General features: G+C 35.8%; 1 protein-coding gene across 1 annotated transcript in view; it reads right to left on the reverse strand.

Annotated features, from left to right (window-relative positions):
- Positions 1–15257, reverse strand: part of FANCD2 (FA complementation group D2) — a 63447-nt gene that overhangs the window by 47164 nt on the left and 1026 nt on the right. Inside the window, exons 2-13 of the mRNA XM_074283946.1 lie at positions 13458–13556; positions 11900–12037; positions 10741–10812; positions 9958–10057; positions 9598–9658; positions 8339–8391; positions 8077–8155; positions 5672–5796; positions 2434–2521; positions 1661–1765; positions 1058–1158; positions 766–871 (exon numbers count right to left, since the gene is read on the reverse strand). Of these exons, the coding sequence (XP_074140047.1) occupies positions 766–871; positions 1058–1158; positions 1661–1765; positions 2434–2521; positions 5672–5796; positions 8077–8155; positions 8339–8391; positions 9598–9658; positions 9958–10057; positions 10741–10812; positions 11900–12037; positions 13458–13521 (1092 nt within the window). The 5' untranslated portion in view covers positions 13522–13556. The remainder of the gene's footprint in view (positions 1–765; positions 872–1057; positions 1159–1660; positions 1766–2433; positions 2522–5671; positions 5797–8076; positions 8156–8338; positions 8392–9597; positions 9659–9957; positions 10058–10740; positions 10813–11899; positions 12038–13457; positions 13557–15257) is intronic.

The raw sequence follows: 15257 nt of genomic DNA on the forward strand, positions 1-15257 counted from the left end.
AGACATAATTTACCACACAGTATTACTGTGAGTGAAGTACTTTGTAAATCCTAAGGAGCTCCATCAATGCGACATCACTATAGAGAATGATTCTAAATCCTCTTAGGGCAGGAACGCTTTTTTGTATGCCTAGAGCTTATCACAACAGCCATCACCCAGTAGGGATGTAATAACTATCTAATGATGATAAAATGAAACTAACATACAGAAAAGCCTTTCTTCCTGAGCTTCTCTTTCCACTCACTTTTCCAACTAAAGGCAGTTTACTGTTCTCCCAGTCACGAAATCTTTAAGTTGCATTTCTCTTAATAATGCTTCTTTCTTAGGACTATAAAAAATCACTACCAAATCTCATCTCTTCTTTTACAACATCTATAAAATTAGTGCCATTTTCCAATTATACTTTCTTTATCTTATTATCAATTTCCAGTCTCCATATGGGCTATAGAAATCTTTGGAAGGTGGAAAGATACTTAAGTGTCATGACTAAAAAAGAAGTCAATTTCTCTGGTTCATTTCATTCTAAATTAATAAAACCATAGCCTTTATAAAAACAGAGGGATTAGTTTGTCTGGATCTTATCCAGGCATCCTTGTAACTGGCATTACTTATCTGCATAATAGTAGACTAAAGTTGTAGGGGCAGAACCCAAAAAGCTGATTTGCTGGGTGTCCAATCCATGAACCTAGTGGTCTCTAAAGAGACATGGCCTAAGCAACTGGACTAACCCACTAGAGAGGTCATGTTTGAGGACTTCGCACTTACCTTAATCCATGCTTCTGAAATGGCTCTTTCATAGCGAACAGCTGACTTGATCACATCAAAGAGGAGAGAAACACAATCCTGATGGCCGTTTTCTTGATTTCCAGAACTATAAACAGAGGAAAAATAAAACCATGTCCTTCTATATTCATGAACCATAAGCATTCCTCTCTACCAAGCTACAATGAGGCTGTTTTCAGGAGCTTGTCCAGCTAAGCAGCTTGCCTTCCAAATATCTCTCAGGACAGTGACTTCCCTGATGACCAGGAGAAAGAGGTGCCAAGGACTACTATACCTCATAGGACCTTTATTTTTCAACTTGCTCTGGGAAGTTTGCAGCTGAGGTGGCAAAATACAGTATTCTAGATCCAACTTTTTCCGAAGCTCAGAAATCACCTGCAGAAAGCAAAAGATTCCTGGTGTGTTCTAAGCATTTACAATGAATATGCTCAAACCACTAAAATGACATTGACTTTCTTTTAAGTTTGATGAACTAGAACAGTCAAATAAATGATACAAACTCTTTTTTTAAATATAAAAGCTTGATAATAAGATGCCATAACTTTCAAAATGCTGTGGTTGATATTCTATAAGAAGAGAACAAATAAGAGAATATAACCAGTAATGTTATTCTGTACTCCCAAATGCTACCTTACCTCACCAATAAGTCTGAAGGTAGGGGTAGAGAGAAGAGTAGGGGAAACAAACTCATGGAAAGATAAGCAGGTTTGTTTTTTTTTTTCCTGATTCTTTGAGTATGAGTAAAAACTACTTTTATGTTTTCAAGTTTCTCTTCCATTTCAGCATAGAAACTCCCTTAAAGGTTGAACCCAAATCTATAGATGTTGCAGTATTTAGCAGCATTTTAGGTAGCTGCTGAATAAATAAACCAATGTACCTCTAATGCATCTGTGACTGTCACTGCATGAAGAATGAACTTTATTATCACAGGTAAATTGTCCAGTGTCACAGCAGACAGTTTAGCCATCACTAAGTGGCGCACCTAAAATGGAAAGAAAAAAATCTAACTCTTAACTGAAATTTCTAAATTACTGAAAAGGTAATTACTAAAAGCACTAAATAAAATTCAGGTATTTAGAACATTTACTACAACTACAAAATCGTCAATAAATCTCTTTTCTTTCTGCCCTAATTTGAGTATAGTTTTTATATGCCTCACTTGCCCTGAAGATTAACAAGGTAAAGTACTTTTCAAAATACAATTTTTTACTACAATGACTTTCTTTATTGTTTTGTTTTTGTTTTTCTGGTGAGGCAATTGGGTTTAAGTGACTTGCCCAGGGTCACAGTACTAGTTAGTGTTAAGTGTCTAAGGTCGAATTAGAATTCAGGTCCTCCTGATTCCAGGGCTGGTGCTCTAACCACTGTACCATCTAGCTGCCCCTATAGTGACTTTCTTAAAAAGTATTTGTTTCATATTTAACATATATTGGTCTACTTGCTATCTAGGGAAGAGGGTGGGGGGAAGGAGGGGAAAAGTTGGAACAAAAGGTTTTGCAAGAGTCAATGCTGAAAAATTACCCATGCATAGATCTTGTAAATAAAAAGCTATAATAAAAAATAAAAACAAAAAATTAAAATAAAAAAAAAAGTATTTGTTTCTTGAAAAAACTGGCAGACAACTGGCTTTCATTCTCTCTTCTTCCCTACCTTAGACAGAAGCTTTGGATCAAGGCGGAGACTAGAAAGCACATCCAGGATGGGAACTGTCAGCACTGTATTCTTCACCAGAAGGTCACTGTGTACAAGTAGCAGTAATTACATAAGAAATTAACAGAGAACTAAGTGAATTCAAACTTAGGAACATCTCCCTCTCTTTAGAATGCAAGCTTGGATAACATTCAGGCTCAACACAGCCTATTTCTATTTCAAAGAGTTGAATTAGTAAACCACCTAGGTATGCAAGATGACTTCAGAAATCCCATTCTGGAACACTGTGGTAGATGAGAGGAAGCTAGAGTTTTTTTCAGAGGAAAAGAGGAAACTACTACCATAATATCCCCTCTGTTTTTACAAGGGCTTAAACTGACAAAGTGAAATCTTGCTTTTAAAGCAAATAAGGTGGAAATTTTTTCCCCTCCTATTAATCTATAGTCTTTCCTCAAAAAAACAACAACAACAACAACAAAAAAAAACAAAAAAAAAAAAATCCAGAGAGGTAACATGGTGTGTAAATACAACTGGTATCCCAGTTCCAGTATATTTATTTTAGGCCAAGTACACCCTGACCTCTTCTGTAAGCTTAAGATTTGGAGAGTACAGTTAATGAGACAGATGTTTGTTTTTTTAATCCATAAACTAAACCTCCTTTATTAAACAATAAATCCTTAGTCAAGTGATACACTAACAGGTACAGCTCTCCAAGTCCCTGTCCAAGGAAACATGTGTACACAAGCTGATAATGACTACAGTCCATGTGGGAATAAAAAAGTTCACCATGTCTAAGGAGTCATACTTCCTTGATACTGATTTATACAGTGATAAGGACTGGGCTGATTGGCACCTTCTCTCCAACTTAAAAAGTCTCAGAGAGAAACCTAGAGCAGTGAGGTATTTCATGACTTGCCAGGGTCACAGAGCCAGTATGTGTTGGAGAAAGGATATGAACTCAATTGTTTCTGGCTTGAAAGCTAGAGTTCTCTTTATATCATACTACCTTGCCTCTCTTGACAGCTGGTGAGATTGATCAAAAATAGGACCTTAGAGCATTTAGGTTGTCTGCATTCTGGATCCCTAACTAAGAGATGGCTATAAGTCATTAATGACTAGGCTATGCAGCTAGGCATTCCCTTAGGACATAAGGCCTGGTTAGAATCCCAACCACGTGACTCTCTGTCTTAAGTCCTAAACTCTCAGTACCTTGGCAACTTTAAATTGAAAAACAGGTGCCAATCTACATTAATAAAGATAAATTACCCTAACTGAAATCCTAAGTCCAGTTCTTTTAAAAAATGTAACAAAGTTTTATGTGCTTTTATATGCCTCATGAAATCCAGTTCTACCTAACTCTAGAAATTTTTCTCCTTCCCTTCCCCTAACTTCCCTAGCCTAAACAGCAAGTAATCCATTATAGATTAAATGTGCAAATCTTCTCAACATATTTCCACATTTATCATGCTGCAAAAGAAAAATCAGATCAAAAAAGGGAAAAAAATGAAAGGAAAAAAAGCAAACAACAAAAAATGAAAATACTATGTTGTGTCTTTGGTAACTTCTTATTTACATATCAAATTTCACTTTTCCAACTACCTGCACATCCCCCTATTTCTGCTACTTCTCTTTGTAGAATACTATATATGGCATTTCTCCATTATCTTGTAATTTCCTTGAGATCAAGGTGTACATTTTCTCCTTTTCTTAAAAACAACTCCCCAAAGATTACAGAAAACTTTACACAAGGTAGGAATCCTGAAAACACTGTGGATGAAAGAACACGGACATTTTCCTCTTTGTCCACAGTATTCAAAGCAATGGTTTCAAAAGGTAATCCCAAAATGAATTAGATCAGGATAATGGAGAAGCTTTGCTTTGATCCAGATTCCTTTTCCTTTTACAGTAATGATGTTTACCTCATAGAGAGTCAGCAGAAGTACTGTACTATGGTGAGGGGCTACTAAAGGGTTCCTTTCCTCACATTTCCCACAGCCTAACCCTTCCCTTCTCTAGGGTCCAAATGCAGAGACTTCCCAAGAATCTCCAGGACAGCAAAGGCTTGTTTTCTAAAAGAATATAGGAATAATCCTAAGGGGCTTTGATGGAGTTCCAGGGGGATGGAGAACTTTGAAGACTCTAGCAGTCTCCACACACAGGGGATTTACATCCAGGCTGTGGTGGGACAGGGTGTAGTATCACAAAGAATACTCCTCAATGGCAGAAAACTCAAATTCATGTGATGCATTAGGGATGTATTGTAATAGAGATGGTTGACAAGAATATCTACTTTTCCATCAAAATAATATCACATCAGTAGAAATGACATCCAAATGCCTTTTTCTTCACAGTGAACTCTACAGTAGCATGCTATTAACCATCTGTTCTCAAATGCACTAAATTTGTTAACTTTGTTACTCAACCTGTGCACATAGAACCACAAAATGAAGGAAAAGGAAGCACTATAAATGGAATAAAAACAACAAAAAAAAAAAACAAAAAAAAAAAAAAACAGTGATACAGCAGGAAAAAGGAATAAATCTCTTTAAGAGAATTGTCATTTGAGTGCCACTGTCAATTGAGTAATTTTTCCTTCATCATGAGTTCACTATCACTTTTTAAAAATCTGGTTGGTATGTTCAAAGGACAAATGAGGTTAAACCCTTTGGTATAATCTGTCAGCAGGCTAAGGCCTAATGCCAAGCAATTGCACTCACAAAGAAGCAAAGGAGCAGCTTGGAAGGAAAAGACCAGGCCTCTAATCCCACCTCTGCTTCTTGCTACTCACATGTCTTTAGGCAGGTCACATAAGTCACATGGGACCTCAATTTCACATTGGTCCAAATAAAGGTTAGTGGCCTCTGAGGCCCCTGCCAGCTTTAGGTCTATGCTCTGGCTAGTGGGCCACACACACATTTACTAATTCCCAATTCCCAGGTTACAGCTATGCCATACCCCAATGCCCAGGATAGGATTCCATTTATTCGATATATCTTTAAATATCTACTATGTACCAGACATAGGAGTCACAAAGATAAAAACAAGTTAGGCAATGATCTCAATGAGTTCATGTTACATTTCACTTGGGGAAAATGGGAATAATTTGTACAATAATAGCCCTTATGGTAGGCCAGTAACAAATTAACAGAAGGATGACACTGTCTTTTAGACCAAAGTGATAAAAGTCATTTCTAGGACAAGATCCTGCTGAAAGCATTCTCTAACTGTATTTTGGTACCTCAGCTCTTCAGCCACATCACCATGTTGTGAGTCTCCAATTATCTCAGGCAAACTGGTTATGAGGTCATGCTGCAGGGTCACTGGTGCAATACTGATCAGCTGCATAATCTTGGTTGTAAGGTCCTAGAAGGTTTAAAAAACAACAACAACAACAACAACAATCCAACAAATTGTGAGGAAAACCAGCAGAGAAAGGCTTTCCAGTTCCATTTGTGAGACAAGGCATAAAACTGATATTCTGCTCTTGATTATACAGGCTTAATTCCAAAGCCTTTTCCTGTGTATAACTAGAAAAAGCTTTGGGCTAAGCTCTACCTGAACTTAAAGGTTGGGGGAGGGGAGGGGGAGAAAAAGGAAGTAAGATGGTTGGAATGATTAGGAGAAAGAAAGAAATGAAAATCCTCAAATAGTACCTTCTTTAGGACACCTTCCTTGATCCCCTTAGCTGAAAATGCTTCCACCATCTTCAGAAATCCCCTAACTCACTTTGTTTAATCCTTTTGGAGATATTTCTCACACTCAGCTTTGTGTTATGCTATTGATATTTGTATTATAGTTATTTATATGTCTTATCTCTATGTAAGACTAAGATTGTTAAAGACAAAGACAACGTTCTGTTTTGTAGTACACTTCACATCTAGATCAGGGGTTCTCAAACTACGGCCCGTGGGGCAAATGCGGCCCGCCATATGGCAAATGGGCTGAGGGGCAGAGACAGAGTGTGAGGTTTTGTTTTTACTATAGTCCGGCCCTCCAACAGTTTGAGGGACAGTGAACTGCCCCCTATTTTAAAAGTTTGAGGACCACTGATCTAGATTGTCCTTTGCACATTATTAGCTTTCATACATGTTAAATGTTTCATCCCAAAGTATATCTTTCTTACCCTGATGTTTCTATTTATGCCTGAACTTCAAGCCATACTTGTTTTTTTCCCCTGACTACTAGCTAGAATTCTCCAGAAGGATCCAACCATGAAGATATCAGGCAAGGGCCAGTAGGATATATTTTCAATAAAACCTGAATACTGGATTGGGGCTTTATTGGATCCTCCAATCAAAGGCAGTCCCTCCAAGGGACCAAAATATCTTGGGCTACCATTTATGGGGTTGGGTTCCAAGACATCACCATCCTCAGACTTCTGGGGACCCTCTACTCCTGCCTGGTTCGGACAAGTGGACAATCCTTTCATCTAATCACCACTTAATGCCTTAGTTAAAACTCTACCTTACCTGGTATTGTTGGTAAATAATGCCATTAGTCCCAGATTTCTAAACTAAGGCTCCAGCAATCTTGGAACCCAGGCAAGTGTCATAGCCCAGACCCAACTTCTATTCTAAGGTTGTCACACTTCTAATCATCCACAGGCAAACCTACATCATACTGAAACAACAAATTAAAGTGAATTAAACTACCCCAGTTTCAAACTGCTATACCACTTTTACCAAGCTCTGGCTAGTGGGCCACACACATTTACTAAGTCCCAATTCCCAGGTTACAGCTATGCCATACCCCAATGCCCAGGATAGGATTCCATTTATTCAATATATCTTTAAATATCTACTATGTACCAGACATAGGACTTACAAAGATAAAAACAAGTTAGGCAATGATCTCAATGAGCTCATGTTACATTTCACTTGGGGAAAATGGGAATAACTTGTACAAAGATAACAAGTACACATACAAAATAATACGATTTTTAAAAAAGACTACACTATCACAGTTGAGTAGGCTTCTATGTACTTTATAAAAGCACTTAAACATTACCTATTTGTAACAGAAGATATATTAAGTTTAATTATACAAAATGACATTTAAATGCTATATAAATGCTATACATGAAGCATATGAAGAAATATGAAAGAACTGCAGGATGTTATTCAATTTTTTTTTTTGCTTTCATTTATATTTTATCATATGTTCAAGATTAAAAATTCCTTATTTCTATATTTATTAGACTGCTTTGTATTAAGTTTATAGTAAAAATTGAAAATAACCAATTACTTTTCAAATTTCTATCCCTTAGGTAATGAAATCTAATCACTCATATGCTAACAAAAATTCTTTTGAATATTGTAAAAAGTTAACCATCATCGTCATTCTCAATGATCATTTCTCAATAAACTAAACATATGGAAAAAAGGAAATGATTTTTTTAAAAAAGTAGCTAAAGGGAAAAAACCCCAACTGCAAATTACAAAGTTTTTGGATAGGGACGATATGGGAATTTACTTGATCTGATTATGCATATTTGTTATAAGAGTTTTGGTTTTCTTTCTCTCTCCCTAAAGGAGAAGAGAGTTGGGAAGAAGAAAAAAAAAGTTTGTAGATTAGAAAAGAAATTAATTTTAATCTATCCTTACACATAACTAGAAAATAAATTAAAATGACCATAAAGTATACCTTGCCATCAACAATCCTGTCAAGCCATTTGAACTGATTGATAATAAGTCGAGGCATGTTGAGTCCATCATTATTAGTGCTGAAATGTCAGAATAGGAAAACACAAGGATTTTTAGCCTTTTTTTAATAAGAACAGAAAATCCTAATATGACACAGAAGTTTTCTTTTCTACTAAGTATGACATTCAGGAAAGTTGAGACTGCTTCCTTGAGGAGACTCCTTTCCAGGTCACACTAGGTCTCTCTGTACATCTGCCACTTACCTCTCATAAAGAAACTCTGGCAACTTTTCAAATAAGATTCTGATAATGGCAGGCTGTAAAAAATATATATTTAGGTAATAAGTTAGACTACTCCAAAACATTAAAAGAAAACCTATAGTGACCAGTGTCACCAACGCTCCTTAATAAGCCCAGGAAAGCCCCAGTTGAACCATCAGAGACGCTCTTCTTAAATATCTCAGAAAAATATCTAGCTTAAAAAAAAAAAAAAAAACAGTAAGCACCTGTAATTTGTTCTAATGACCAACAAAGTATCATAAACAGCTAGACACTCAAAATAATATTGAGCAGTAACAGTACTAACTGCAAATTCAGTTGATGGCATATTTAAAACAGCAATCAGGTAATAACAAGAAGCTTAACTAAGGACAAAAAAAATATATCTGAAGAGTTATGAGTCAAGGAGAGGAGTAATTAGTCATATTTGTTTGGTTCTGAACAGCAGAGTGAAGAATTATAGATGGACCCCATATTGGGTGTGCTATACAGCAGATTCATGTTCAAGCATTACCTCTGAGGACTTTCCAATTCTGAGATTCTCCACTGAAGAATTACATTGACTAAATCATGCTCAGGACTTCCAATAGGATGAAAAATATAAGGATAAAGGAAGAAGAAAAAATTGCTGTAGAAGAGGAGAGTTGGAAGAAATGCATGAAACCCAAAGCTGAGAAACTGAGAAGTAAGAGAAATCAGGACAACAGAGACTTGGGAATAGAGAAGGCTATTGGGTAAAATAGCCAATCACCAGTTGTAAGGCCCAGAAATTTATCCACTAGAATTAGATCCAAGTTAAGCAGCAGCATAGCCTTAAGTTGTGCTGGGGGCACATGGTACAAAATGTATCCCCAATCAACTTTTAAAATAAGTTCAGTTGAGGTTGGGAGTTAGTCATGACCCTAGAGGTCCTGGAATACTGCAAGGCTAATAAGCATAGGAGAATGGTATCTGGAGAAATGCTATCTAGTAGCTGCCTACTTTAATTGTTCTTACTAACTAGGTGTGAAGTTTAATTATTTCTATGCTGCTGAAGAATTTCACATGTCTTCAGCAATCTCCAAATCTGCCTTCTATCTGTCCTATCATTTATGTCTTTGGACAAGGCCATATAACAGTTGAACATGCCAATATCATTAATATAATCCATTTCTTGACAGTATTTGAGTCATTTATACTAGATTGACATAAACTATAGTCCTTTAAAAATTTTTATTTGGGGGGGAAAAAACTCAAAATCTCACCTGTAAATTGTCAATCCCCAGCAACAGTTTAATGAGGCTCTTATAGTAAGGAGTGGCCATGCTGTAAAAGAGAAACACAGACTCCACTCTAAAGGATGAGCAACAAAAAGATAACTCTTAACCAGAGAATAGCTGATATACTGTGTTAGCACAAACACACACTGTCTTACTGAAAGAATTCTAGAAAAATTCTGGCTCAGTCCTCACAGTCTTATAACCTAGAAGCTGGACTGTGGGTAGGGAAGGAGATGTAACTTACGATGAAATTTCAAAAAATTATTAAATTTCTTCTTTTATTCCAGGGAGATACTGTGCCCTAGTCCTATCTCAACTATGCCAGCTACATCTAGTTTTCCACACCTTGTCTCCTCTTCCTGTAGTCGTTCACAAGACAAGAGGCAGTTCCTAAAACAGTCTCGATCTTCTATGTAGGACTCCAGGCCACCAATAAATTCTTCTACTGCCTTCATGAAAAGAAGAAAAGGAAATAAACTTATATGTTAGTTCTAGGGCTCATTAGGAATGCTGGCCCCATTTCTCTTGTCCTTTTGTACTGGGAGAAATTAGTTACAGATAGAAACCAACCTGGATTTCTCCAGTCTGAACTCAGATCACGTAGGACTTTAATCGTTGAACAAACGAACCACTGATTTAGAGCAAAGGTTTTTAATCTGAGGTCCACAAAATTGTTGTTTTTTTTTTTTTTAATTAATAATTGAATTTCTTGGGTTTTGGGGGGAAGGGTTAAAAGAGATTGCAACTGGGCTTTAGTGACTTGCCCAGAGTCTGAGGCCAGATTTAAACTCAGATCCTTTTGACTCCAGAGCCTTTGATTTATCCACTGAATTACTAAGCTGCCCCTGGAAAAGGTATTTCAATATAAGTAGTATTCTTTGTAAGGCTATATATATATGATAATTTTATGCATTTAAAAGCATCATTCTCAGTAGAAGTCCCCAGGCATAACTAGACTATTAAAAGGGTCTATTACAAAAGAAAGGTCAAAAACAACTGATACAGAGTCCTTTAGTCGGTGGCAAAATGTCACTAACATATCTCAACACTACAACAGTTTTATTCAAGCTTTTGGACTTCAGTGTAAAGTGCTGCTAGTAAAAATAGAAAAGTCAGAATAAGAAATACATACTTTGGGATAAGAAGGGTGTTTCCTCAAAGCTTGAGAGAGCTTCTTTTGGAAAATTACTTGATCCACAGCTGTAGAATAAGAAATACAAAGTTGATATCAGAATCAATAACTAAATTAAATTTCAAGCAGATTATCTTTAATGTAGAGTATTATTTCAAGTTCTATAACCCTCCATTAATGCCATTAATTTTTACAAGTCGCATATTTCTGTCCTAAATAGACCAAGAGAATCTTTTAGCTTAACAGAAGCACTATTCATCAGCATTACTATTAGCAGTATTCTTAATAAAAAGCTGGGTATTGCTAGATTAACAAGTGCTCAATGAACTTATGCACATAAAATATCTTTTCCCACTGAAGTTTTAATGCTACAAAACAACATCAGGATCTTCCATTTTTCTGGGACTCCCTTTTCTCCAATAGGGGTTAGACAATCTAAGGCTGAATGTTCCAAGTACTACCCTATTATCCTATTATGAATTTAACAAATGCAAACAATCATTAACATTTTTGAGGTACATGGCCAGAGTGGACAGTGTTAGACTTAGAAGCAGGAAGTTAAGTTTTCCCTCAGTCACTTGCTATATGATCTGAGGCAAATCACTAAACCTCTTAATCTTAGTTTCCTCATCTGCAAAACAGCAATTATAATAGCATTTTATTCACAGGATTATTGTGAAAATCAGATGAGGCATATAAAGAACCTTGTGAACTTTAAAGTACTATACAAAGGCTATTTTTGCAGGGTTTTTTGTATTTTAAAAAAATATTTCACCAATTTTTTTTGTATCACTATCACTAAATTGATACATACTTTAAAAACCTATTTGTAAACAGATTTTCACAGAATCATATACAATCCTTTTGTTTGTATTTTATATAAGGAAATGCTTATGTTTTTTGATGTCAGGTTTGTTTAAAAAAAAAAAAGACAATTTTTTTTTTTTTTTTTTTTTTTTAAAAAGATGTAGAGAATACCTTCTGGAAAACAATTCTCTACTGATCCCTGACTGATAGCATTTTCTTTAATCTCTCCCACTTCTTCCCAGTCTTTTCTAATCTTTATGGCATTAAATTTCAAAAGCATATAGCTTAATCCTACCCCATCCCCAACCCCCCATAATTGCAATATGACAGCAAAGATAAGAATATTACCTAGTTGATTTTGCTTTTCCCCAGTTTTAAGAGTAACTCCAGCTGTCTTGAGAAGCTTTACAAAAGTATTATCATTCTCTACTACTTCATTCTGACCAAGTGATTTCCTTGGCTTTTTACTTGCTTCATTTTTTTTGGCTTCAAAAAAAAAAGAAAGAAAGAAAGAAATATAGATTCCATGAACAGAGAAGCAGATGATAAATGCAAACAAAAAAAGAACCTCAATAGTATCCTCCAAAAACAATAGATACTTCATAAAACCTCCAAATATAAAAGTAGCTAATCACCATAGAAAAAGGAAAAATTACACCAATGAATATGATTCTTCCACTTGTTCATTTTTACCCAGGAATTACAACTGCATAAAATTTGCAGTGAAAAAATTACAAAAATTTTTCTACTTAACACCAATGTTTAAAGATAAATATAAGAAATGTGGATTTGTCTTTTTTATGTTCAGAATTCAGACTGACTTCAACAGAAATACAAAACACTGAATAAGCAGTAAAAACTAGAAGTAACATGTGACCTGCCTCTCCTCTCACTCCTCCCTTTTCTAGATCTTTCTTTTTCTTCTACTTCATCCTCTAAGCAAAATTGAAAACTAAATGCTGAAAAACTTAAAAATATTTTTTAAAAAAATGTTGCTATGACCAATAGATCCATCCAGTCATGATTTCCATCCTCTCTCTTTCAACAAAAATAAACATGAATACAAGAAATGAGACAAAAATTTATTTACTGCATATCTGCTAAACCCTGGTCTCTTCCCAAGAAAGTCAATACAGAAAGGCAGTATCAGATAGCATTATCTAAGCAGCCCATTTACTTTTAGTTAAACAACTTAGGTTATTCCCATTTAGATTTAAACACTTTTCAATCAGAAATACCTTTGTAACACTACTTTTACTAATTTACTAAAAAATACTATTTTTAATAAAGGTGATAGGTCACCAAATTTTCTGTTACCAAAACAAAAAATTCATTATTATTAATTTTTTACATTTGGAAATGTTTCTGAAAGTATACTAATGGGAATCCAATACATATTTCCAACCAATAAATTGGTCAGTCAGCCACAAATTTCCCAAACTAGACAAGATAACAAGCTCTATAATCACAAAACTGGACAATCAATAGATAGAGCTACCTTTTTTAGAGAATATGTACACTGAACCAAAGCTATTGTCTACCACTTCTTACTTAGCACTTAATTCCTGGTATTGTTACTTAACAGTTTTAGATAAAGAAATCATTTTTCTAAATAAAAAGCTGTCTTTCTAACTATATTACAAACTTCTGGAGGACAGAGACTATGTTTTATATTTTTACATCCTTTTCAACACCAAACATAGAGCAGCTTTGTCAAAATAGTGGCTCAATAAATGGAATGACATAAACCCAAGTTTCAATAGAAGCATTTAGTGAAACCTCGATCCTGACACACAGAGTCTCTATATGACATCCTCCTAGCCAAGCCCTCCGGCTCTGCCCAACCACTGCCAGTGGAAACCCATTCTAAATACTTCCTGAATGAAATGAGTAACTATTCACACACTGGCGTAATCATCTGTTAGGCTCCTTCTGTCTTCAGGTCTCGACAGTCTTCTTTTCCCAAACATTGTGGACAATATCTTCGACAGCCAAAAATCACTTCCTATAATAAAATAATGTCAAAGAGGAAAAGTTAGCTTCCAGATAGGTTTTGAATTCCGAAACAAAGTTGTATCTCAAAGGAAAAATGTTTCCCAGAACCAAATGGGTTTTAGTCTTACATCAAACCTATCTAAATCCTAGTTAATTGTGACTCCAAGCTTTTCCCAGTACTACAAAAATTACAATTATCTACATGCTCTCCTTTTGGGTGCCCTTTATTTTAAGTAACAAAAAGTAGGGGCATGCTGGCTTCTCAGGATATCCTTAGTACACATGTGGGAGTCCCAAATACAGTGCACTACACACTAAAGATTTTTGGAAAAATGTTTTTGCAGGTATAGAGATAAAACTTCCCCACTAAGAAAAGTCTAGAATAAGAATATAGACTACACGGCTAGAAGAAACCTTTCCCCACTTCCCTCCTAATATTCCAGACACTGTACTAAGTGCTAGAGAATAGAAAGGAAAACAAAATTTAAAAAGAAAAACCAGTCCCTGTTCTTAAGGCTCTCTATCGGGGAAGACAATATGCAAATAACTGCAAATAAGATATGTACAGGATAAAAAGGAGACAATGTTAGAGAAGGCACTAAAATTAAAGACTAGAAAAGGCTTTTTGCAGAAAGTGAAACTGAAAGAAGCCAGGGGAAGGAGATAAGGAAAGAGAATTCCAGACATGAGTATAACCAGTAAAAATGCATGAAGCTAGGAGATGCACTATTGTATCCAAGGAAAGACAAGAAAGCAGTATTACTAAATCCCCTTCTTTTTATAGATGAGGAAATTAAGGATTTATAGATGAGGAAATTACAATGATTTGTCCAAGGTAACGAAACAGTGAAAGAACTAAATGAATTAAAAATCCATATCAAGGTCCTGTTGACCTCCACAACTTCATTCCTTTGAATTAAGCATGGCCATTTCCAGGCTCCTCTTTTACACTATGAATACTTTCAGAAGTTTTAATTCCCTAACCAATATTAGACTATAAAATGATTTCATGTAGGACAGGGACTACCCTCAGGCAAAATAGCAGGATATGATTTTTTGGTTACAACTCATTGCGGCTCAGTAGGATCCCTGAATCACAGCAGGACAATACTGTCCATGGGGTTTTCTTGGCAAAGATACTGGAATGGTTTGTCACTTCCTTCTCCGGTGGATTAAGGCAAACAGAGGTTTAGTGTCTTGCTCCAAGTCACAGGGCTGTCTGAGACCAAACCGGAACTCAGGTTTTCTTGACAAGTTAGCTATATGACTGGTATTCATTACTCTGCATCTACTTGGCACATCACATTCTTACTTTAAGCAGGCTGTCAATTACTATTAAGATATTGATGGAACATAAGATTTTTGAGAACACAGACTATATCTTTGTACTCTCTGCAGCTCAGTTGTACATGGTCCTGGAAGTCCTATAGTACATAGGACTTTGGAAGCTCTGTCTGCCTGTCTCCTGGGGCTGCAGGGGATACAAAGACACATAATCCCAGTGTCAAAAATATTATGCATGTGATTATTTGGGGACATAGGTACTATGAGTATGCACATGTTTATTTTATATAGATGGGCACATACACAAACTCTTACTCCCAAGTCTTAGTGCAGTTTTAAGCCGTATACAGTTCAATCATTCATTCCACACGTGTGCCTGGCACTGCGCTATCTGCTGGAGATACAAAGTCATAATGGACACAAAACA

Source organism: Sminthopsis crassicaudata, chromosome 1 (assembly GCF_048593235.1).
Source record: "Sminthopsis crassicaudata isolate SCR6 chromosome 1, ASM4859323v1, whole genome shotgun sequence".
Taxonomy (NCBI): Eukaryota; Metazoa; Chordata; class Mammalia; order Dasyuromorphia; family Dasyuridae; genus Sminthopsis; species Sminthopsis crassicaudata.